The sequence below is a fragment of the Channa argus genome, chromosome 2 (genome assembly GCF_033026475.1).
Source record: "Channa argus isolate prfri chromosome 2, Channa argus male v1.0, whole genome shotgun sequence".
In the NCBI taxonomy this organism is placed as follows: Eukaryota; Metazoa; Chordata; class Actinopteri; order Anabantiformes; family Channidae; genus Channa; species Channa argus.
In genome coordinates this window covers 2,665,323-2,689,706 of record NC_090198.1, presented here as the reverse complement: position 1 = coordinate 2,689,706, position 24,384 = coordinate 2,665,323, and the positions used below count along the sequence as shown (strand labels likewise).

General features: G+C 41.0%; 1 protein-coding gene across 17 annotated transcripts in view; it reads left to right on the top strand.

The window, feature by feature from the left end:
* The first annotated feature begins 1,155 nt into the window (after nucleotides 1-1,155).
* The window catches only part of celf1 (cugbp, Elav-like family member 1), a 70,170-nt gene continuing 46,941 nt past the window's right edge, over nucleotides 1,156-24,384 (top strand). For 8 of the 17 annotated variants that reach the window (XM_067492700.1, XM_067492693.1, XM_067492714.1 and 5 more), the window contains exons 1-2: nucleotides 1,156-1,226; nucleotides 16,447-16,634. In XM_067492700.1, coding sequence (XP_067348801.1) covers nucleotides 1,156-1,226; nucleotides 16,447-16,634 — 259 coding nt within the window. Of the gene's footprint in view, nucleotides 1,227-16,432; nucleotides 16,635-24,384 lie in introns of those variants that run through there. The other 9 variants (XM_067492750.1, XM_067492739.1, XM_067492729.1 and 6 more) reach the window with 2 other exon arrangements.

Sequence of the window (24,384 nt, the reverse complement as noted above, 5' to 3'; positions counted from 1 at the left end):
CACAAACTCATACGCCAATGAGGGAGCTGCTATGCAGCTGGCCAACACTCACCGGGAGTGTTGGGGTTCAGTGTCTTGCTCACTTCGAAATGTGACCAGAGGAGCAGGGGATTGAACCAACAACTGCGAGATTGGTGGACAACTGCTCTACCTTCCTGCACCACAGTCACCACTAAACGTTCAACATTCCTAAATCATATCTATGGGAACTAATACCACTCTGCCAAACAATGCTGGAGTAGGCCTATATGAAGTGGTACATTTACTCTAATGCTACAAACAAAGGCTGCAGTCATAAAATTTGGCAATAATTTTTTAAAATTAAATACAGTATCTAGCAGTGAGGGTAACAAACATCTATATGAAAGCAGGTTGCCACATAGTATGTCAGTGTTCCATTCCTGTTTTCAGGAAGGTTTATAGGTATGAATGTGTTTGTGACTGTAATGTGGTGTGTACCAAAGCCAGACCAAAGCCAGTGTCATTTCACATTTGCTTATCTGTGTTATAACATACACAAACTATTGCAGGCTGTAGAACAACAGGGTAAACATAGCTCCCTTCAGGCCGGAACCTAATTGTCAGTGCTTGGTGTGGCTAGTCCAGGGATTAGCTACTGACTGGGAAGAACTATTCACTCCCTCTTTCACTCCTCTGCCCACTCGGCCTTATCTCCATCAATCTGACACCCTGTTTATCTGATGCTGCAGCCAGATCTGCTGGCCTAGGAGAAACGTTTACAAAGGCTATGAATCATCAGCACTTTGATTGTGGGACCCCAAATGGCCATTATCTGGGATCATTCTGGCCTCGGTGGTCCCAGCAGCCCTCTGTCTCCCTGATGTCCATGCAGTTGTTTTTCCCGGTCACAGAACTTGGAAAGCAAACCTGTTTGTCATTTGTTCTCTTCTTCACTCTCAAACAGCCAGATTTTGTTTATTATATTTCTGTTGCATGGGACAGGTTCTTTATGTGGATTGGTTGGTCGTGGCAAACTGTTCCCGTCTAACTTTGGTACACATTTGGCTGCCACGTTAAAGCCTTAGAAACTTGCCAGCAAGTGTATGACCTGGAGTTTACCATCACTATCTGGTCATTGCATCAATTTAGCCTCATTGTGTTAAAGAAGAGGAAAGAAAATCTAATTTTGCCATCATGGCTTCATTTAAACTGGACTTTCTCCCTGAGATGATGGTGGACCGCTGCTCTTTAAATTCTAGTCCTGTGTAAGTAACCCCTCTTACCAGCTTTTCAACTACTGTGTTTCATAGCATTACCCTGTGTCTGTGAAAATGATCTGGTACGAGCTGGTAAGTAGTAATAAGTACCTTTGTTGTTGTGTGTCACAGTGATGACAGGTCTAAGAATAAGAAAATTCCCCTTATTGCTCATTTTTGTCTGCAGTTTTTGATACTATGTGATGTGTAATGTACAGATTCAGTATAGATTGAATTTGATTAGTTATGTTTTTATCTATGTAGTTTTTTAAATATAGTAAGACTTTGTGTTCTACGTCTCCATAAGTGTTTGTAATGTAGAACAGTTCACGGTTGTGTTATTAATTACTACATTTTGAGAGAAAAAGTGCACTTTAAATACATAAAAAAATGCTGCATTTCATTTATACAAGACTAATGCATTTTTTTGTTTTTTGTTTTTTTGGCACACAAATCAGACATTTTCAAGTCAAACTAGTACTTCAAACTAATATGAATAGCAATAATATTTGTAAGCTGTCTTAAACTTCACTGTGTATTGAGATGATATGAGATTACAAACTTACAGCCAGATTGCTAATTATATTCCCAATATTCTATTTTGGACTACAACATGTAACACTGCTGTGCAAGATAATTTAAGTTCTGTTTTAGTAATTTTACCTGTAGATATAAGATATACACTGGCAAGTCAGTGCTTGCATATTTGAATTATTAACTTCAGGGTATTTTGCATGGACATCAACAATATAACAGGCTTTTACCAAAACCCTGTGCGTTTACCACCCTCAGGTTATAAATAAAATGTTATTAAAAAGATGCTATGAGTTGTTATTTGGTTTTAAAGTGCAATACTTTACTAAATTACTAAAAAACTAATGTTTTTTTTACTTTGTTGTCAAATAATATGGTAGATATGGTTCAAATAATATGATTGATAAATGTTTTTTCTATTGATTGGAGCTGTTCATTGGGTTGTTAAATCAGTTATGAAGTGTTTTGAGGCTTAGAACATCAGAAACCATTACCTTTTCAACCATAGCGTGGATAATCAGGGGTTTTATTGGTGTAGTACTGCCCTACACCACAGATCCGCCTCCTAATCCACAGCCACCTTTATGCTTTTCTGCAGGTTCGATCATGTTCTTTGTTGATTTTCTTGTTTGCAGGACAACACACTTATGCTCAAATGCCTCCTCTATCCAGTCTTCCAAGCAGATAGTGAACTCCAGTGTGACTGCTTTCTTCAGTCAGATGTTAGACCAAATCTAGCCTTTAGAATCTAGCTCAAAACTTCATTTGCTGATGCTTCAGTAGTCCACTTTCCATTGTCATTCGTGACCTTGACTAAAATCCTGAATGCTGCCCTGAGTTCCACTGAAGTCCTCCCCATGCAGTGAGGCAATGCTGTGCCTCACTGTAGTCTGGTGTTTGTTCATTTGGATTTTTGTGCAGATGACATTAGCTTTTGCCTGCAGCACCTGCTCATGGTACAACTTGAACCACTCCTCTCCCTCTTGACAGGCACAATGAGAATGCGAGGGTACTGACCAGACCTTAGCAATGTAGGTTGGATGTGTTTGGCAGAACTTTGAGTATAACTAGTTCAGACTTGCACAGGTGATCTTATAAGAAATGTTATTATTCCAATGGTCACGGTTCGAAACAGTTTTCTACTTATCCATGTACCTTCTAGGAAAGATGGCTAGAGGAGTCAAATATAAGCTCCAGAGTAGACTTTTGTTTCTTACCTGGCCTAAATAGGCATGTTAGGTAAATAATAGGGGAGGTGGTAGTAGGGATGTAATGATCACAACTCTTAACACCCCAACATCCCTCTAGGAGAGGATTTTTCGGCGTGGCCTCCTTGATGGGTGTGTAAAGTGGTCTTATTTAACCTGAGGATGGATAAAAGGGCAGCATAGAAAATGGGACACAGACTGTGTTTAATCCGTCCTCCTCCATATAAAGCTTCATATACTCCTCCCTCATACCATTCGCTTTCTCTGTCTAAATTGGTAACATTGTTGTTTTTAATTGAGTGTCCTCTGTCCTTCAGGCATAGGTACACTGCTGATTCTGGTCCGGAGGTGTTGCTGGAACATCCTCCAGCTTAAAGGCTGTTTGGATTTTTCAAAGTAGAGCTTTGAATAGTCTTCACTGCATTTGACTATATACACTATGTTGCTCTTCTTGTGCTTCGGGGATCAGTTGTTTCACGTGGATAAGTCTCTGTCTCAGGTGCTTTTTTAAAACATATGCACACTGTGTGCATTGCTAACATGACACTCTAAATTAGCTCTTTCTGATCTGCCCATTTCTCTGTATCCCTGCTCTGATACATCCTTACTTCCCTTTAAAACTGTTCTGCACAATAGTGGTAGTTACAGTTATCAAATTACAATAGAAATCAATTGTTGCTTTTCTCTTAGTAGTCAATGGTCAGTAAGGCAACGCTCCCTCGTGCTTTAAGAAGTGAATATTTCTGCACTGCTACACATTAGAAGCTTCCACAACACACATCCACATTAACATACATGTTAAATCATCCTGCAAGTCTATTTCAAAATGTTTAAAACAGTTACAAACTGTAGCTTTAATGCAAAGGAGTCCATCTAAAAGGTGCTTTTAACACCATAGTTTACCCAGTAGACTGAAGCTAAGCTGTCTGTTAGTGTCGGTTAAGCTGCTGCTTACAGGATTCTCCTAATAAAATGATACATGTAAAACCAGTCTAGGCTAATTAAGTGAATACGTTGTAAACCTACATATATTTCAGCAGATCCACAGTCATTGACAGATTGCATTAAGTGACAAAGGTTTTCCAAAGTACTCAAGCGGAATTGGTTATTTTGATCTCAGTAGCATTACAGTTTCTCAAGCAACACAAGCTGATGATCACACATATTCAACAGTGAATTTGACCCTTGGCCTTTATCTATTGACATTCGCTCAGAGTCCCTCTATCTTTTCATAATAATATGTACTTTAAATTGTGGCTACATGATATTTCAATATGAATACACATATAAATGAAAACCCTGACATTAAAGGCAACTGTACTTTATGGTCCATAGAGATAATGTGATGTTCTCTCTTTCTGCTCTGGATGTTCAACATGAGTCTGTGCCACATTGTTAACTCCTAATATATATTTAGTTTGACCCTTCACATAGCAGTGGCTATACAATGCTAAACAAAAACAAAAAACAAAAAAAGATAATATAACCTATCCAATGTAGAGAAAGTAAAAACAAACATTTTATTTAAATAATTGCTCAGCTGACGAGCTTGTTCCAAACTTCACCATAAGCAGAACAGCAGACTTGCACGAAGTCCTCACGGGAAAAGAATACTTTCCAAAGGATTTTAAACAATGTGCTTAATACTCCACGGATATGTCATCTGGACCAGCTCTTTCCATTTTTCATCCCTCTACTACTTTCTGTCATGGCTGTGATGGTGTCCTGGTGAACTCAGTTGTGTTGCCTAATCTGTTGCCTCCACTTTATATGCCCTGCGTACCGGCTCCTCTCTGCCAGAATGACTTCCTGCTTCTCGTGAATCAAACTGCCTGTTATTTCTTCTCTCCGAGTTTTGCCTGTTTTTTTGTTTGTTTTTTTGACTGGCCGCCAGACCCGAGGTTCCATAGAATCTCCTGCTTTGCCTCCTTGCTAAATTTTGTAGTAAGTGACTTTACGCTGTACAGTGCTTCAGTGGATTTTTATGTTCATTGGACTAGAAATTGATTTCGCTCAAGACCAAAGACTGTTGTGTTTCCTCTGATTTCTTGTTGGACACTTTTAGTTGTTACTTTTCTCCCTAATATTTTCAGACGCCCTTAGTTCTCCTCTTTTCCTCAAACCCTCATCTGTGCTGGCTCTTCTCCTCTCAGTTTCCCAGCCCCGCTGCACAGGATCTCCACTCGCCCACTTCCCTTTAAGAGTTCTGTCACCTTGAATAATATCTCTGTGCTCAAGTCATTACTTACCTTCTCTCTCTCCCTTAGATCTCCACACTGTTACCTGCCATTACCTCCAACTTGCCACTCCACCTGTTCCTCCATTACATTTATTCTTTAATAAACTATGTACTGCTTTGCCTCTCCTGCATTATTTTTCTGGGTCCAATTAGACTGATAGTACGTTCTGGCCACCATGGACCCAGCAGGCAGGAAGGTCTGGAAGAGGGTGCTCTTTCCCAGCATGACACCAGTCTGGCCAAGATTCAAGCTGATCTCAATTCGATCTCCAATTGCTTAGTCAGGTGTTACTGGCCCCCTCTACTAATCCTTCTCCACCTCCGCCCATTCACTCTAGGAATCATATTTGGCCCCTCCAAGTACTCCGGAGACCCCAAGACTTGCACAACCTTTCTGCTGACATGTAGATTGTTATTTCAAATGCAACCCTCAAACTTTCCCACTGAACACTCCTGCATGGCTAATCCCATGTCATTGCTCTCGGGCTGAGCGGGAGTAAGGGGAATGGCTGAACTGGAGAGGGGCTCCAGATCTACATCCGCATTTGAATTATTTGCTGAAGAGCTTCTCAGGGTTTTGTCCCTATTAAATCTAAGAGGGATTTACTTGCCTCCTCTCCAGACTCATTTAAAGAAAATGGGACCGTGGCTACGTATGCTATAGAATTGCTTCTGCTGTGCTTGTGTCCAGGCAAATTCGATTATTTCTGGTCACAGACACCTTGAGTCTAATCAATAAAGAAGCTTCCACATCCAGGATCTCTTTAAAGGTTTTATTTTCTGCAAGAGAGAAGGGCACAAACAGAGTTTCAAGCCTCCATCCAGTGCAGTTCTAAGGACTTAACATGTCAAACATGAATTTATATCCTTCTGTTACTGGGCAGAATACTATTTACCTCCCCAGGCTGCTGCCTTCAACTTTCTCCTTTTACGGTAACTTTTCCAACATACATTAAGCTCATGTACTGTATAGCTGACGTTTAGCACTTCTACAGACACTTCAGAAGAAAAACATGTATATAAAATCAAGTGACACAACATCCCTATAAAATATCCTGCATAAGTACAATGAGTAAATGTTATCATTAGACAAAACATAAACATTTAATTTATTCATACTTGATTTTCCATCACAATTACTCCCCTATTAATTACAATTTAATCACAATACATATAATAGTAGTCATCATATGTACAAATTCACAGAGATTCAATGTACATTGTCATAACGTTGTATCGAAATTTCTGGCATTGCTGTTTTGCTTGACATAGACATCTATAGACAATACTACAAACCTATATACACACAGGGATCTTCATCACCAGAATCTCTGTATGAATCAACATCAGATTGTAAAAGAGGAATATTTTTCTCTACACATCCTATGTCAGTGAGTGCCATCTGATGAGTCAGAGCACTTTCTGTTGCTCGCATTATTAGGTCTCTTATAGATGGGATAATACAACATCTGCAAAATGCAAGGATTGCAAATACTTCAACAAGTATAGACGTTAGAAGAGACAGTATAACAGGTTTTCCTTTAGCAAAATTATGGTCAGTCCTATCAGTCCAACCAGTATTTACACAAGAGTTTAGGACAAGCTCTTCCCTGAGGGACTTGAGACCCTCCAGGGCTCTGGTGACACTTCCATCAGGGGCGGTGTTATTAGGAATTAAAGTACAACATGAGTCTCATCATGATCAAACATCACACAAACGTTCTTTCTCAGCAAGGAGCATGTCTAGTGCCATCCTATTCTGCCAGGACATTAATGAAGGTGTGGTTTATGAATCGCTGTTGGTGGTAATATATGTAATTAATCCAATCAAGAGGATGCAGAGGATAGAGTTAGATGGAGGCACATGATTCGCTGTGGCAACCCCTGAAAGGGAGCAGCCGAAAGGAAAAGTAGAAGAAGAAGAACACCACCAGAATAAAAAAAGACTCAAATCCTGCAACTATTTGGTTTCTGGCTTTGTATTCATTTGGCACCCCTCTAGGAAAACCAATCTCATCTATATATGAGGCGACTGTGGAAGGTAGAATGCAGGAAGGTAGAGCGGTTGTTGGTTCAATCCCCGGCTCCTCTGGTCACATGTCGAAGTGTCTTTGAGCAAGACACTGAACCCCAACTTCGTTGCTCCCGGTGAGCGTTGGCCAGCTGCATAGCAGTTCCCCCACTGGTGTATGAGTGTGTGTGATTGTGAGTGTGAATGGGTGAATGAGAAGCAGTGTAAAGCCCTTTGAATGCCAATAGGTAGAAAAATGCTTTTTGGTATGTGATTCCATTGATACACAATTCTGCTATTTCTCCTGACCCCATCATGTGTCATGTTGAAATCTGCACGTTTGGTTCCCTGAACAGGTGGATGAGTGCAGCATCAAACAGGACAGGAATTGCCAATAAGAGAGGTCTTGCTGCTCCACACATTACACAAGAAGAACTTTTGCAGTGATTAAGTCAATATTAAGTCAACCACAGGTTTCCTGTTGGATTCTTTAATATGGCTTCTTTAGCTGCTTCACAAGGTCCCCCATCAAGGGGACATTTGACTCAACCAGTGTACTGTCCACAGGATTAAGTTGTACCCCAGCAATATCCCTGGCATGAGAAGTTTCAGTCTTTTCTCCATGATGTTGTTTTCACTCTTGCTTCACTCCCACTCAATTATCTCCTTCACAGCTTGGGGACTCAAGTGCAAGCATGCCCAATCGCACTTGTCCCCCTTATCACCGGGAGAACCATAAGTGTGAGGCATTTAGTGAGTGTTCTCCTCTGACTGGCTCTCTGACTCCCTCGAGGCTCCTGCCCTCCGAGAGGCCATCCACAGGTTCTGGCCCCTTCTTACAGTGGGTGGCGTGTGTGTGAGCCATTATCACTGGAATATTTTGCAGTAAAAGCCCCAGCAAGGGACTATTTCAGTTAGCAATGCTCTTGCCACTATGGCACTATTTGCATGTTTTGCAGGACATACTTCAAACCACTTACTTCACATATCTTCTTCTTCTTTTCCTTTCGGCTGTTCCCTTTCAGGGCGAATCATGTGCCTCCATCTAACTCATATACAGTAGTTCTAAAAGTTAGACTTTTGTGCATTGGAAGTAAACCCTTTTGTAAACCAATGTTTTGTAAGCATCAAGACCATCCCCCCTTTAGACACGTGGTCAAAGCCATGTTACAATTTAGCAAAATAAGGGAAGAAGTGCTTAGGAAGACTGGGTTTGTTAAAACCCTGTCTTTTAACAGTTTGTTAAAATCCTGTCTTCCTAAGCACTTCTTCCCTTACAAGGCCCAACCAAACATCATCCTTGAGCATAGTACCACAAGCTCTCCAATGTTGTCTCTCCTGTGAAGTAGAGAAAGATTATACATAACAGTGAGTGAAACAGGTGGAAAATCAACAGTCATCATGGAAAAGAGTGGGTTCTTGGTTAATTGGCAACCGAGCTGCAGCCATAGCAGCAGCATCAGCCTTATTATTTCCTTGAGAAATACGATTAGTTCCGTTAGTGTGAGCAACACATTTACAGACAGCACTAGCTTTTGGGAGGAGATAAAAGTGCTGCAACCTTGTCATGTGAAGAATGGATTTTCCATCAGATTTTAGGTAAATCCTATGTCACCACAAGGCAGCAAAATCCTGTGTAACACTAAAAGCATAGCGTGAGTCAACATTTATTGTAATTGTCTTACCTTTTGCCAGTTTATATGCTTCGTTAAGGCTATGAGTTCAGCTGCCTGGCCTGAGTAATGTGATGGTAAGAGACCTGAGGTTAACACTTCTATCAGCATGTTGTTTCAAGAGAACAGAAGTCATACAGCTGTTTTTTATCAACATTTTGCACAAAAGGCTGTGTAGGATCAGGCCGGCCAAGAGTGGGAGCAGACTGCAAGATAAGTTTCATATCAACAAAAGCTTTATCTGCTTCCAGTGATTTCCCTTGAATCAATGAACTGTGAGAAGCTTCTAGAGTGGCATAGTTAGGTATAATGTTCCTGCAGTAGCAGCACATTCCCAGGAAAGACCTCATTTGTTTCTTAGTGACTAGTTTTGGTATATTCTGAATAGCATCAACACGCTTTTCAGAAAGAAACTTTCCCTCTGCTGTGTTGACATGACTAAGAAAAACAACTTGCTGTTGTACAAACTGAAGCTTAGACAAGCTTGCTTTATGGCCTTCCTCTGCCAGATGCTTTAACAGAGCTAATGTGTCAGCTTCACACTGCTCACATGTGGAACTGCAAATGTAGATGTCGTTTTACATACTGCAGTAAAGCAGAACCAGGAGACTGTGACGCAAAGCGTTATATAGTTGTGGAGATTCACAGCAACCCTTGCTACACGACTCCACGTCCACAAATGGTTACCAAACCAGAAGGCAAACCAACACTAACTGTCGGGTTAAACAGGCACACTGAAAAATGCATTTGCTAAGTCTAGAACCGAGAACCACTTAGCATCAGACTTGTAGGAGGTTGGTGTAAGGCTTTGGCACATTGTTAGCTCTATGCTGAACTGCAGCATTTACAGTCCACTCAGTAGGCTGGCTTTTGTTTCTGATCTTTTTTATAGGAAAAATAGGAGGGCAGCATGGACTAGAGTCACAAAGAACAATTACACCCGTCTCTCTAAGTGACTCAAACACTGCCGTAATTCCATCAATAGCCTCCTGTTTTAGATTGTGGTGTTCACAATTTTTATTAAACCTACATCATATTTGTGTTTTGCCCACAAGGAGTCAGACACACATTTCTCTGCTGGAATGGTTGTTCCTCTATTCCTGATAAAAAGGACTGTGTGTTTGGGTGTGTTTTTTTCAAGTTGTTTCCAATCATGCACAGAAGAACACTTTTTTATAACACAGCTTAAAATTGACGATTCATCTGATTCTAACTTAGATAATGAAAAGTGGGGAACAGCATTTGGAACGTCAGAAAGGCCATGTGAAACATGCTTGTACAATGTAAATCCCCTTCTGACATGAAATATGTGCACATTGGGGACACCAGAGAACGTGCATGTGAAAGTAACTTTACTGCTGCAGACTGCTGAAGCTTCCATTGTAATGTAACAAAGAATCATGACTGTACTTCACCATGCTATGTGTTTGCAAATCCGATTTACTACAGACTTGTATTCCTTCTGATGTCCACATCAATGAAATCACGTCCTAATAAAACGGGGCACAATTTTGACAACATGAATGCATGTTTGTAGGATCGATCTTGAGACACAAGACAATGGCTGAGTCAAATGCTCTTCTTGTGAAACACCTACACTATACACATAGTTAAGACTCTTTGGAGGTGTTTTAAGTTCAGTTGCTTTTAATACTGACCTAGTTGCTCAACTGTACACAAAAGAATTTAACCTCTTGGCCATTCATTTTCAATTTGTACTCAGGAAATTCACCCTTTCCCTCAGACTACTGAATATATGTTTCCACATTTTATTTAAATTTAGCTTCCAGATATTGGACACATTGCTCAATCAATTCAATATCTATTTCAGCATGTGTGTGCTTTGTCAAGCAGTTTTCATTATCAGTGTATGTCTGCGCAAGCATTTCTTCATTGCAGTTAGTGAGCACATCAGTGTATGAGTGTATAAGCATGTCTTTATTACAAATATATGTCAGTGTGTGCTTCACCTCCTTTCTTTTGACTGGACTCCAACAACTGTCCCTGGGGCACTGGCTTTTCCTCCTCCCGTCAGTTCACCGCTGGCGATGACTTCTCAGGACAGTCTCTGGGCCTGTGGCCTCTTTGATGTCAATAAGGACACTCCACCTTCACAGATGGAGAGTATCTCGCCCAGTGTCCTCTCTGTCCACAATTAAGGTACTCATCCTGGGATACAGGGCATCTGCCTTGTCAAGCTCCTCGCCCTCTGCCTCTCCCGCTCCCACGATGTTCACCATGACGTTTTCCCACTGACACCATGTTTAGCAGTGTAACAGTTACCAGGTGGAGTTTTCGTGGAGTCTTCGGTTCCCTGCTTTTCTTCTTCTTGTGAGACTGAATCTAAGCATGTTTGGCATTTCTTCTGACTTCTTCCAATCTAACTACTTTATCTACACCTATGCAGGTCTTGCCACCCCTGCAGCAGTGTCAGGCAAAAGTTCTCTCACAAATCTCATAAATCACACAAAGTGATTTATGAGGTGGGTTTCCCATGACCAAGGAGAATAATCTTAGTATGTTGGGTGTTCAGTACCACTGTGAGTATCAAACACATTTGTCAGGTGGTGTAGATAATCATCAACAGTCTCATCTTCACGTTGTTTACAAGCTGTTATTTTTATCATATAAATTTTTACTGGAAACCTTGAATTTGAATTCTTCTGCCACATTGTTGACAGCCTCCCTGTATACAGCATTGTTGACGTGGTCCCAGTCTGGGTTCAGTCATCTGCAGTCCGTCTGTGGCAGCTTCGCCGTGATCTTCTGCAGATCTGATACATTTGCTTCCATTGTCAAGAGCCGTCTTAATTCTGCTCCAGTAGGTCTAAAGTCTCTGCAGAACGTTTGAAGTTCCTCTGCAGAAATATCAACAGTCTCAGCTGGATTAGGCAGGTCCTAGCCCACTGCATGGACATCTTCATCAGTCCAAGCCCTGAACACAAGCTGCAAGCCCGCTAGACCAGCCACTTCAACCACAGTGGCATTAAATTCTGCTTGTTGTGGCTCATCTTTCATTGATCTGGTCTGCATTTGGCCTGACAAACCATATGCCCCAGAAGTAGGTAAAGATGATAGCGTAGAGGTGGTTGAATCAGGTTGTGGATGCTGTCCTCCTTCTGCTCCTTGAACTGGTTGTGGAGGCACTGATGGGCAGGAGTCCAAGTAGCTGTCCAGTTTCAGCATTGTAATGTCTGGAGAGACATACCGCCACCATATACTCCCATTGTGTGTTCTATGTGTTTTTGGTCGTTCTACTGCAGCAATATCTGTTCTGTGTTGTGCAGTAGTCATGAGATTTTGCACTAGTTTTCTCTCTCTATTCTCTACTTCGGTTTTCATTTACATTCATTTTCATTCAGCAGACACATTTATCCAAAGCGACTTACAAGTGAGGTACAAGGCAAGCAGATTGCCTTCTACTAGATTAGATTGCCTAGATTTAAGTGCATAGGAAGATGTGGAAGAGTTCTGTTTTCAGCAGTATTTTGAACATTGGGAGTGAATTTCCTGAGTGGTAGCTTGATCAACCATCGTGGAATCATTGCGGAAGTTTTGCTTAGTGTCTTCTGTGCGGTACTGGGACCACCAGACATCCTTTGTTGGCAGACCACAGCGGGCGGGAAGGATTGTAGACTTGAATGAGTGAGTTGAAGTAAGCAGGAGCTGTCGAGTTAACCACCTTGTGAGCAAGATACAGAGCTTTGAACCTGATGCGAGCAGTTACAGGAAGCCAGTGTAGAGATCTAAAGAATGGTTTGACATGGGTCTTTTTTGGCTGTTTAAAAATGAGGTGAACTGCTGCTTTTTGGATCATCTGCAAGGGTTTGATTGTGGACACCGGTAACCCCATTAAAGCGTTGCAGTAATCAAGACGAGATATGACCAGCACCTGTACAATGAATTGGGTTCTATATTCCATGAGGTAGGGTCTGATCTTTTGATGTTGTAGAGGGCAAATCTGCTGCCCTAGAGACTGAGGAGATGTGGTTCTTAAAGGTCATAAATGATGACCCCTAGATTTCTGGCCGACTTCGTGGGGACAATCACTGTAGCTTGAAAGTTGTGAGTGTGGACAAGAGGATCTGATGGTTCACAGTGTCAAATCTAAAGATAGATCAAGTAGGATTAAGACAGAAGACTGACCTGTGGCTTTTGCAGCTCGGAGAGATTCCATGACAGTCAGGAGTGACCCCTCTTGAAGCCAGACTAGTTGAAATCAAGGAAGTTGTTCTTGGAAAGAAAGTCAGAGTTGATTGAAGACTAATTGTTCCATTGTCTTGGCCAGAAATGGAAGAACGGAGACAGGCCAGTAATTCTCCACAACGGTGGGATCAAGGCTTCTTGAGCAGTGTTGTAATCTGGGCCTGCTTGAATGAGGTTGGAAAAGTCTCTGTTGTGAGAGATGTGTTGATGACTTGTCTAATAGCTGGCATTAGTGTGGGTGCAACTGTTTGAAGAAGAGTGGAAGGGATCGTATCCAGAGAGCAGGTGGTCGGATGGTTTGAAAGGAGGAGGGTGGATACATCATCCTCAGTCAGAGTTGAAAATGATGAGAGCAATGAAGTGTTGGAAGAAGTTAGTTGGATGTCATCGTCTGGAGGAGCGTTAGCTGATGGCTGCCACCTTCTTAGTAAAGAAGTCGTCAAAGTCGTCAGCAGTCAGAGAGGTAAATGGCGGACGTGGAGGTGGGTAGATGAGTGATTTAAAAGTGGAGAACAGTATTTCTGGTGTCTGAGGTGTTGCTGAACTTCTCCTGGTAGTATTCAGTCTTTGCCCTGATGACACTGTGAAAAAAGATCCCAGCAGATCCTGATACTCAGCAAGGGCCAATGGAGTCTTGGATTTGCGCCACTTCCTCTCAGCACTCCTGTGCGTGGTGCATAGTTCATCGATCCAGTTAGTGAGCCACGGATTAGAAGCTGAGGGACAAGCGGGTCTCGAAGACATGGGACAGAGACAATCCAGACAAGATGAAAGTTTATTGCAGAGGCAGTCCGTGGCTGCATGTGCATCGAGGATTGAGAGGTCCTTTGTTGGGGGCAGAGTTGCGGAGACCAGCGAAGAGAATCAGTCCGGGTTGAGAGACCTGAGGTTACGATGGAATGTTACAAGTGTGGTGGGTGAATGTGAGGGTCCAGGGATGAATACTATGAGTTGAATAAAGAAATTATCCGATAAATGCAGAGGAGTGACGAAAATGTTGTCTGTGGTGCAATTCCGGGCGAGGATGAAGTCGTGTTCTGTGGCGTGATCCAGGTTTCTGTAAGTGCAAGTATATGAACAGCTGACTGTGTAGCAAGAGCTGGTCAGCCTTGTTCACTTCAGACTGGCAGTTCCACAGGGCAAGAGAAAAACAGGCTGGTGATAAACTGGGTGAGAAACATATCGTTTTCTAGTAGGACGCCATGTCCTGCTTCTGCTGGGATCTGCTGAAAACAAATGATAAAACTAAGAAAAATGCTTTCTGGAGTAGAAAGGGTTAATGTGAAGCAAAGTAAAGAACAGAAGATTGTAAAGAAAGTTGGAAATAAAGTGCGTTTTGATATCCTTCCTCGGTGGACGCGTGCAGGTAGACTCACTAGTCTTTGCACAAGGTCCTGAACACGAGGGCTGACACTCCAGCCCAACAGGTGCCTCATATATGTTCTTAATTGGCTACAGCTGAAACCAAATTAATTTGTGTGTCTTTGTTAGGTCAAAGGTGTGAACGCTTGGTGATTACTAAGCTGAAACTACCACCAATAATAGACCAACCACCTTGAGGAGGGAGGAACCACCTTGAGGAAAACCAAACTCCTCAGTTCAAATTTCCAGACATATAAGACTTTTGTCCCCATACTTGGTTTTCATAATCTCAACAATCGGATCTTGAGGGTCCAGCCCCCTTTACTTCCCGCATTGCCTATGGGAAGCCTGTGCAATGCTCTTCAACACAGATGTGTCTTTGAGGGTGAGGATACCTAAGCTCCCTTTCATTTGAGCTATCTGTTTGTTGGCCCCTTTGTCAAACTTAATAGTTGTCCTTTATACTCCCCAACCAACTAGGAGTTGTAAGGTAATCACACCTAACTATCAATGCCTTTATCCTCCTCACTGATTAGGAGTCGCCTGATTCAATTAGATTAACTCAACCAAGAATGGCAATAAGCTCAATAGAATTAATTTAGAAAGTTCCTTACGACTCACCCGGTATCCTTGTGGACCAGTATTAATTTTGAGTTTGTGAATCTGGTGACAGCAATTAGAGGAGGTATGTGTTCAGCCCTCCATCTCTCACTTATTCTTGCAGCCGAGGTTGAAGCTGGAGTTTGTTTCTTTTCCAGGGCACCAGCAATCTACTGTTCACTCACTTCCCCAGTGGCCGTTCAAAGGTCCTGTTCACGACACCAAATTGTCCTGGCAAATTCGCCAATTTCTGGTCACAGACACCTTGAGTGTAATCAATAAAGAAGTCCCTAAGCTCTAGATTCCATAATTCTATTACGTGACATAAACTTGGTTTCTAACATTGGTATACATGAGAATCCTTTCAGTGGATATTTACTTGGTGAAATCCTTGATACAGGTAACCATGGAATACTTGATCACATGATGGAGACTCGTCTGAGCTCCGTATAAAGTAGTAGCCAGATAATCACATGGCTTGGTAAAAGCGTGAACATGGCATGATTAAGGCATAGACATGACGTGGTAAATCTTCTGCTTACAATCATTTGGTTACAAGAACTCGTGAGAATCTTAATTCCTCCGGGCCAGATGACAGTACTTATAATCGTGGATAGCAATTATGAATTTGATGAGGACTGGAAAGTCGCTATAAAACTGCAGATGATCTGGCAGCTTGGTAAAGGAACTGAGGAGGTGTGTTAATAATTACCGGTGATTAGTAAAATGGAATGGATGCGAAAGGGACCAGGAACAGGAAGTGACTGCAAAATAAGTCTTGAAGGGGGACGTGTGTGTGTGTCTGTGTGTCTGTGTGTATGAGATGCAAATTTGTAAAGCGCTTTGGATAAAAGCACTATATAAGTGGTCATTCACCAATACAAACAATAGAAACAATATTTTTATATTTTACTGTAAATAAAAATGTAGTAACAACTTTACCTGTTGTCGACAGGTCATGTATTTACATACGGAAAAAATGTTTAAGGTACTAAATATACTGTATATTAAAAAGAATATTTATTGAAACTAATGTTGATGTCCGAAATGCATAATGTGGCCAAAACATTAGAACTAACTCTTCTTAAAATGCACTCTAGTATGACTCCACTACCCACTTTGATGTCAACAATAAACCCAGAGTAGAATTATCACAGTTCAGACAGTTTTAAAATAAAAATGAGAAATTATAATCTTGTAAAGGTAAAAGTCATGGCAGAGCCACTGTATTAAACTGAACTGCATTGCATTAAATTGTACAGGTGGTCATCATGTAATCGATGTATGTATATTGTAGGTCACTCATTTTCAACATTACACATCAACCAGCAGGATGAATTGTTGCAGTTAAACAGGTTGAAGTTCCATCTTAAGCACTGATACTTTGTCTTGGTAGTGGGAAGAAGATGAATGGGACTCTAGACCATCCTGACCAACCAGATGTTGATGCCATTAAGATGTTTGTGGGACAGATTCCAAGATCCTGGTCTGAGGAGCAGCTTCGGGAACTATTTGAGCCCTATGGAGCAGTTTATGAGATTAATGTTCTCAGAGACCGCACCCAGAGTCCACCACAGAGCAAAGGTAAGCTTGCAACACACAAAAGTTTGTCTCTGTTGTAACCCAACAGATGGAGCAGCCTAAAACTGCTGCATGATTCCCAACAGAATCAGATGCGATACATATCCAATACGGTTTCTCCCAAACAGTTTCTACGCAATGACCTGCCTTGTTGCCGCCCCTAAACCACCTCCTTAGTATCCTGTTACAATGCTGTGGTGATCTGCCAGTTGAAGCGGTGATTAGTGTTAGGATACTGCACAGTGTGGGATGATATGGACAGAAAGTTCAGATAATATCACAAACCCTCAGTGTACTGTAGCTTTTTATTTTTCTGTCAGCGATCTGGATTGTTAACATTAACGCTGGCTACACACACCAGCAGAGCTGAGAGGTGGAGGTGTGTTCATATTTATTAGTGCTTTGGAACACAATCACAGTGAAGCCATCAGAATATAATGTTTTATTTCTCAGATTTATTGCTTTGTTTACATTAACACAGCTCCCTCTATTCATTTAGTCTCTACCCCAATCGGCCATTCTCTCTCTCCCTGTCTCAGAGACAACAGCAGCGGGATGCAGCCACTGGCCTTATAATTTTTATTGTCTCTGTTGAAGCATTGCTGTGGTCCAGTGGTTAATCATTGGCAAAGTACTCATATGTATGAGCTCACTGGTTCAAACCTGCAGGGGTTTCTCTTAATATAACCTATTTCTGAAATCATTGTTCAAGAGTTTCTCTGATCACGTTGCTGTTACTAGATGCAGTTTTTTTCAACTTTATGTGGGCAAATCTACTCAGTACAGCATGAAAATATCATTCCAATTGGTCTGGAATCAAATTTCCACAGTTCATGAATGCAATTTAATTTCCAGTATTATGGACTCAAAATGCCTATTCAGTGTAAATATGATGGTTTCTGTGTGTGCCTTCTTATTTAGGCCTCACGAGGTAGCATAGCTCCTTCAGTGTTTCTTCTACAATCGAACAAGCATGCAAGCCAGCCATTTTCTATAACACAAACACGGTCACACATACACACACCTATAGGAAGGACTATGTATGAACACAACTGAAGTGCACATTTCTCTTGTCTGCTCTTTCGTTGCCTCTTTGCGCTGGAGGTGTGTGCACGGGCACGACCTGAAACTGGATGCATGTAATGTTTACCATGCAGAGCAGTGACATTAGATCTGACAATATAATTTTGTGCTGTTGAAACAAGTCCACAGATTAGCGAAAATAAATTATACTGTATTTTGTTTTATATTTAAGTTTGAATCTGATAAAGCAAACCACCCACAGCAAGTTCCAGTTTGTTGGCATCATAAATTATAAATACTATATAATATATAAATATAATTTATATATAAATTAGGGTTATAAGTGTAACTTATTTTTATTATAATTTTTTTTTTTTAAAAAAGCATTCTCTACCTTCTCTCTCCTCTGTGTGTACAGAGCTTCAACCTATTTTTGGGTGAACATTTTTGAATCAGGATTTTATACCTTGGCTCCAATGTTTGCAGCATTTTGTGAAAACCTTTATTTTCCCACTAGCTGTGGTATTGGAGTTTGTAATATTAGCACCCTTGGCCATGAAAAAGGAGCTTTGCCTTATAAATAACATCTAGTGTTGGCAGAGGGAAGGTGAATGTTCTTTGTTGTTTTCTCACATAAATCAGGATGATGGCAAGAAAGGTGAACATGCATGTTGGTTGTGTTATGGTTGTATTTTAGTTTTCCAAGACAGTTCTTACAGACTACATAGACTTTAGTGAGCTTCTTTGTTTCATCACAATATATATCACGATTCTGTCCCGTGTTTAGTTTGTTCCTGTTTGTCCCAGCTTTACTTCCTGTCTCCAGCTTTTATTTTGTAGTCCCTCTGCCTACTTTCTGTCTTTAGTGTCATCAGCCCCTAATTATTTTCACCTGCTCCCCTGTCCTTTTTGAACCAAGCTTTCCCCTCAGTTTCCTGCCAATTTGTCCTTGTTGTTAACATTGCGTTGCATCTCTCTGGACAGCAAGTCCACAAATCTTTTCCCAGTTTGCACTACTGTATCACTGTTCTGCCTGTTCCCTGTTTTTGTACTTGTCTGTTTTATTTATCCATGTCTGTCAGCCTCGATTTAGAGCTCTGTTCATTTACCTTTTCACTAGTGTGTCTTGATGATATTAGTTACGGTTCTGTCTGAACCCTGTGTGTACACAACCTTTATTCTTTTGCTAGTCCTGATCCTGGTTGTTTAGTATGTGTGTACCCCTCTTTGGTTAGTTGCTATTTTATCGGATATTTTCCCCATATGTATGTGTCCTGTTTCCCTGTTTTCCCAGCACAGTTGTAGTTTAGTTATCTTCCCCCAATTCTGCATTCTGGTTTATGGTCTGAGTTACAGCTTTGGTTCATTCTTTTACCTCTCTGTGAGTAATTTTCTGTCACTGTGGAGTGAATTTCAGTTGATTTCACCCCCTAGTGCTAACAAGAAAATCCCCCTAACATTAAACTCTCCTGCAAGAAGTGGATCTATTTTTACTTTTGTTCCACCCTTAATGTCTTCAGTAGTAACACCTACAGGTCAAGCAGTAGTTTATGTTTAAATTTGTTTTTTTGAGCCAAACACCACTTTTTGGTGGTGCCCTGGACTTTCATGAAAGGGGCTTAAATATGGGTTACTTTGGAATGTATACACCCCCACGAGTGAACTGGAGAAGGGGGGCTGTTTTCCTACCATCAGTCAAAATGCTAAAAATAAAGAGGTAGTGGCTCATTCAAGTAGTCAGTGATCCAGAGCACAAGCAAAGTCAACTCAAGAATGGTTTAAAATAAACAAGGTAAAGGTTTTACCATGCCCTTTTCAGGGTTTATACTTTTTTCTTATATAAGTATGGATAAATTTGAAGGCTATTTGAAGGCTATAGCAAGCAATTTGGTAGACGTCTATCAGAAGGATTGGTACAAAAGTGGACCCAAGAACAGAGACTGTGACATAAAAAGCCAGGGTTAGAGACACAAGAATATGGCTAAGCAGAACAGAGCATAGAACTTAATCCACTGTAACTTAATAACTACATAATTCATCATATTTAGTATTCTAAAATGTGAACATATAGACTAAATATGAGGCCAATGAAGGCTGCAACTTCTGTATTTATGGCAATACAACACGTGCTGTTTCTCTTCATTGGAGTGAACACTTTTAATATTTAAGGTTTAATAATTTCTCAAGATCAGGCGATTAGGATCTGTAGAAAATCTATAGTGATTATTACTTTGTCGCTATTTGAGACGACAATAAGTAACACTGTGTGCTACAAACTGAACCTCGCTTTATAGCCTAAAGCGAGGCTCAGTTTATATTTGTTGACATTTTGCAAAGCTAATTCCACTGAATATCTATTGACAGCTATATTTTACTTTAGAGCTTTGGAAGTATTGAAAACTTTCGCTGATTATTAGGCAGAGTTTGAAACATTGTCATATGTATGAGATCCCTGAAGTCGGGACTTGGATCTTGTTAGTACAAGATGTTAATTCGGTTGACAAAGTAACATTTGTACTAGGTGAAGGTGCATTGACAATCTTTTGCTTTACTCTTGTCTTTTTTCATTTAGTAGAGGTGGTAGTAAAATATGACATGGTTGCCTTGATGTTTTGACCCCTTATTAATTTTAAATAGGCTGACTTTCAGTGCACAAGTGAACACTGCCCGAACACATGCCCAGTCTGTCCACAAAAGCAGGTTCACATGAAATGCTACACTTTTCACATAGAAAACAGCATTAGGCTAAGCGGGTCCAAGATAGGCAGAGAGGAATATGAATGCATCAAAAGATGGCAGACAGAGCTGACATGCTGAAAACAGCTCTGAGAAAACTAATTTACTACAGAGAACAACTTTGAGGACAAAAAAAAACCCTACAAAGACCTTATTTAGTGTGTTTTAACAAACAAATTTGTTTTATGTGTTCTGTAAACAGTCTTTTTTTAGTACTTTTAATAGCTTTTATTTGGACCTGGGTTTTAGTGGGTTTGTTTGGACCTTCATCTGTCTGTCAGTTGCCGTTTTTGCAAATTACTAACATGTATTCACACAGCTACAATAGACTAGCAAACATTTGGAAAATGAACTAAGCAAAAATATTGAACTTATCTTGGAATTTTCAAAGCTGCCAAAGCCCAAGCGAAGCATATCACAGCTTTAAACACCTTTAGTTACATGGAATGAACAGTCAATTCAACTGGAGCAGGACTCTGGCCCTGTCGGATGACTAATGGCCTGCTCCTTACCACTGTCAAAGAAGGCCTGGATCCCAGCTTAAAGGAAAAATGAAAGGAGTAAACACTCCTGGTAAACAACACCCGCTGCACCTCATCTGGTCACCAGACAACCAGTCCACCGTGCTGGAATAGTCCATCGGAACTACCTTCTCCAGTGTCCGGCTGGATAGCAGGTTCAAGGAGCTGGAAAAGCCAACTTCCCGAGTGCGGAGCAGTAATGGTGCTACACTGGTTCCCTCTGACTGCCTGTCTCCTGACATGCCTGACAGCTCAGCCATGCTCCCCACAGGTGGCCGCTCCACCTCCCACCGTGGCTCAGGAGGTAGAAGAGTCATCCACCAGTCCCAGAGTTGTTGGTTTGATCCCTGGCTCCTCCAGTCACATATTGAACTGTTCCCGAGCAAGATGCTGAACCCAACCGATTTGTGAGTGTACATGATTGTGAATGCAAATGGGTGAATGAGAAGGAATGTAAAGCTCTTTGGGTACCAATAAGGTGGAAAAGCACTATATAAGCACTGCATTCAGGGCATGATGCCAGGGCCTTGCCAGACCAGGCGTGTCACCATTATTGTGGCTCTAGATAGGAATTCGCATGTTGCTCCTTAACACGCTTGTCCACCACAGCGTGCAAGTCTTCCTCATCCTACCATGCTGATAATTGGCAAATCCATCTTTAAATTGGTCTGCTTACAATCAGTTAAAACGTTTTGCTTTCCTGGAGCCCACTTCACTGACAGAAAAACAGGCAAAAAACACTTGGACCCCAAATGCCAACAGTCCAACTGCTAAAACTGACTTTCTTATTTTTTAGCTCACTGGAGGGTTATCATGACAGACATTTCTTCATCTCTGGCCCAATTCTTATGCTGGGTCATGGTGTTGGATGGTTCTCCAGACTCCTCAGCCTGCACACATGGCTTCCACAACAATCCTCTCCACATGGACTCTTTTATATAGGCAATTTTAATATTGCCTATATAAATGTGTGTGGAGATGTCCCAGGCATTTTGTTTAAGTGAAAATATTCTAAGAATGGGTTCTAAGCTTCATTGAAGTTTGCTGTATTGTTTTTGTATGTAGCTGATGTTTTCTCTATGGTTATTTGTTCTGTGAGAAGATTTGTCCAGTGACTGATATGTAGTAAGCTTTTGGATTTCCAGTTTTGAAAGATTTTCTTGGTGATTGTCAAAGAGATGAGTACTGGGTTTTTATATTATATTTGGAGATGACCAACTTTTGAGATGTTTCCAAGCAAACAGAGGGATGGAGATGTGGGGATTCTGCAGCTCAGGATACATGACTGTCTCTTTGCCAGAAAGAATGCACTGGGTTGCAGACCCAGGTGGCGTGGAAGTAATCCTCTGTGCTACCTGAGGCGCATTGTGAGCAGGTACACAGTGGATATTTACTTAGCGGCGTCCTTGGTACTTGATAATGTCTTGGTCCACAAATGGTACACATGAATGTGGATATTCATCTGGTGAAGTCCTTGATACAGGTAACTTGAACACATGACGGACAGCAGTCGGATTTCAGTTTTAGCGTAGAAGTAGATAATTACATAACTTGGTAAAAAACGTAATTATCAAAACGTATGGCATGACGTGATAAATGTTCACCGTATAATCACGTGGTTACAAGGGATTGTGAATTATGTGACTCATAATCCTGGTCATTCATTCATTCAATAGAGAGCAGTTACTCACATAACCAAAGTAGCAGGCAGAGTCAGTTCAAAAACGGAGCGTGGTCAGAACCGTAGAAAGCAAAGATGATTTCGATGAACGCTGGAAAGCTGCGAGGTAACTGAGGAGGTATTTAAACAGAATGGTGAGAGCAGGTGATACTAATTGCCGGTGATTAATAAAGTGGGGGAAAATGTGACGGGACCAGGAAGTGGCTGCAAAAAAAAAAGTCTTCAAGGGGGAAGTTAGGTTGGTGATCCTGCCAATGACATATTTGCAAAGGATACTACTACTCTCCTTTCGGCTTATCCCGTGAGTTCAGGGTCGCCACAGCGACAATATTTGACCAAAAACTAGACTATAGTTTGTTACTTCTAGATTGGACTACTGTAATGTCCTAATTTTGTGATGTTCTACTAACTCTGTAAAAGCTTTCCATTAATCCAAATGGTGCAACAAGACTACTGACTGAAATTAACGAGAGATCATATTTCTCCTTCACTAGCTTCTCTCCATTGTCTTCCCATAAAATCTGAATTGAATCTCTCTATTACAGCTGCAGATATTGCCGGCTTTGGAACTGTGTGTTTTCCAGTGTGCAGCTACTGATCCTTCCAACCTGCCCAGTGTTTTGTTGTTATTTCTTGTTGCTCTTTTCATTTCTTTCACTTAGCCCAATCAGCAAGCCATGCAGCTGCCCCCTCTGAGCCTGGCTCTGCTGGCAGTTTCCTCAGTTACAGGGAGCTTTTCCATTTATGTTGTTGCCTAGAACTCACTCAAAGGGAATTCTTGAGTTTACTCAACATATCATGTAGTGTTGACTTTATTATGTAAGTGCTTTAAGATGACACTGTTGTGAATTGGTGCTACATAAATAAAGATGAATTTAATTACAAAGTCAGTATAATGTTAGAATTCCATTGCATGTCTGAAAGGGGATTTAGATTATTAAGCACATCATTGCATAGTTCTGGTTCTGCTAAAGTATTGTGGATCCTTCCATGCCTTTCATGTTCAACCCCAATGTTAAAAAAGTTGAGATGATATGTAAATGTAAATAAAAACAGAATGCTATGATTTGCAAATCTCATTGGCCCATATTTTATTCACAATAGAACACAAAAACCTATCAGATGTTGAAAAAGAAATTTTGCCATTTCATGCAAAATATTAGTTCATTTTGAATTTGATGGCAGCAACACATCTCCAAAAAGTTGAAATGGGGGCAACAAAAGGCTGAAAACTAATTGCCAAATATAAAAAACAAATGGAGGAGCATTTGAGAACTAATTAAGTTAATTGGCAACAGGTTAGTAACATGACTATGACTATAAAAGGAGCATTTCAGAGAGGCAGAGCTTCTCCACTGTGAAGTTGGGCAGAGGTTCACCAATCTGCGACAAACTGCGTTTAAAAATTGAGGAACGATTTCAGAAAAAATTTACTCAAAATAAAGTTCCCACCATCTACAGTACATAATATCATGAAAAGATTTAGAGAATCAGGAAGAGTCTCTGCACACAAGGGACAAGGCTGAAGGTCAAAACTGAATGCGCGTGGTCTTTGGGCTCAGACAGAACTGCATTAAAAACAGGCCAGCCATGTGGCTGCCCCCTCTGAGCCTGGCTCTGCTGGCAGTTTCCTCAGTTACAGGGAGTTTTTCAATTTACAAAGTTTAATCAGCAATCCACAAATGTAAGTTAAAGTTGTATTAAGTATCTGAACACAATCCACAACCGTCACTGTGGTCTCTGGGCCAAAGCTCATTTAAAATGGTCTGAGGCAAGGTGGAAAAGTGTGCTG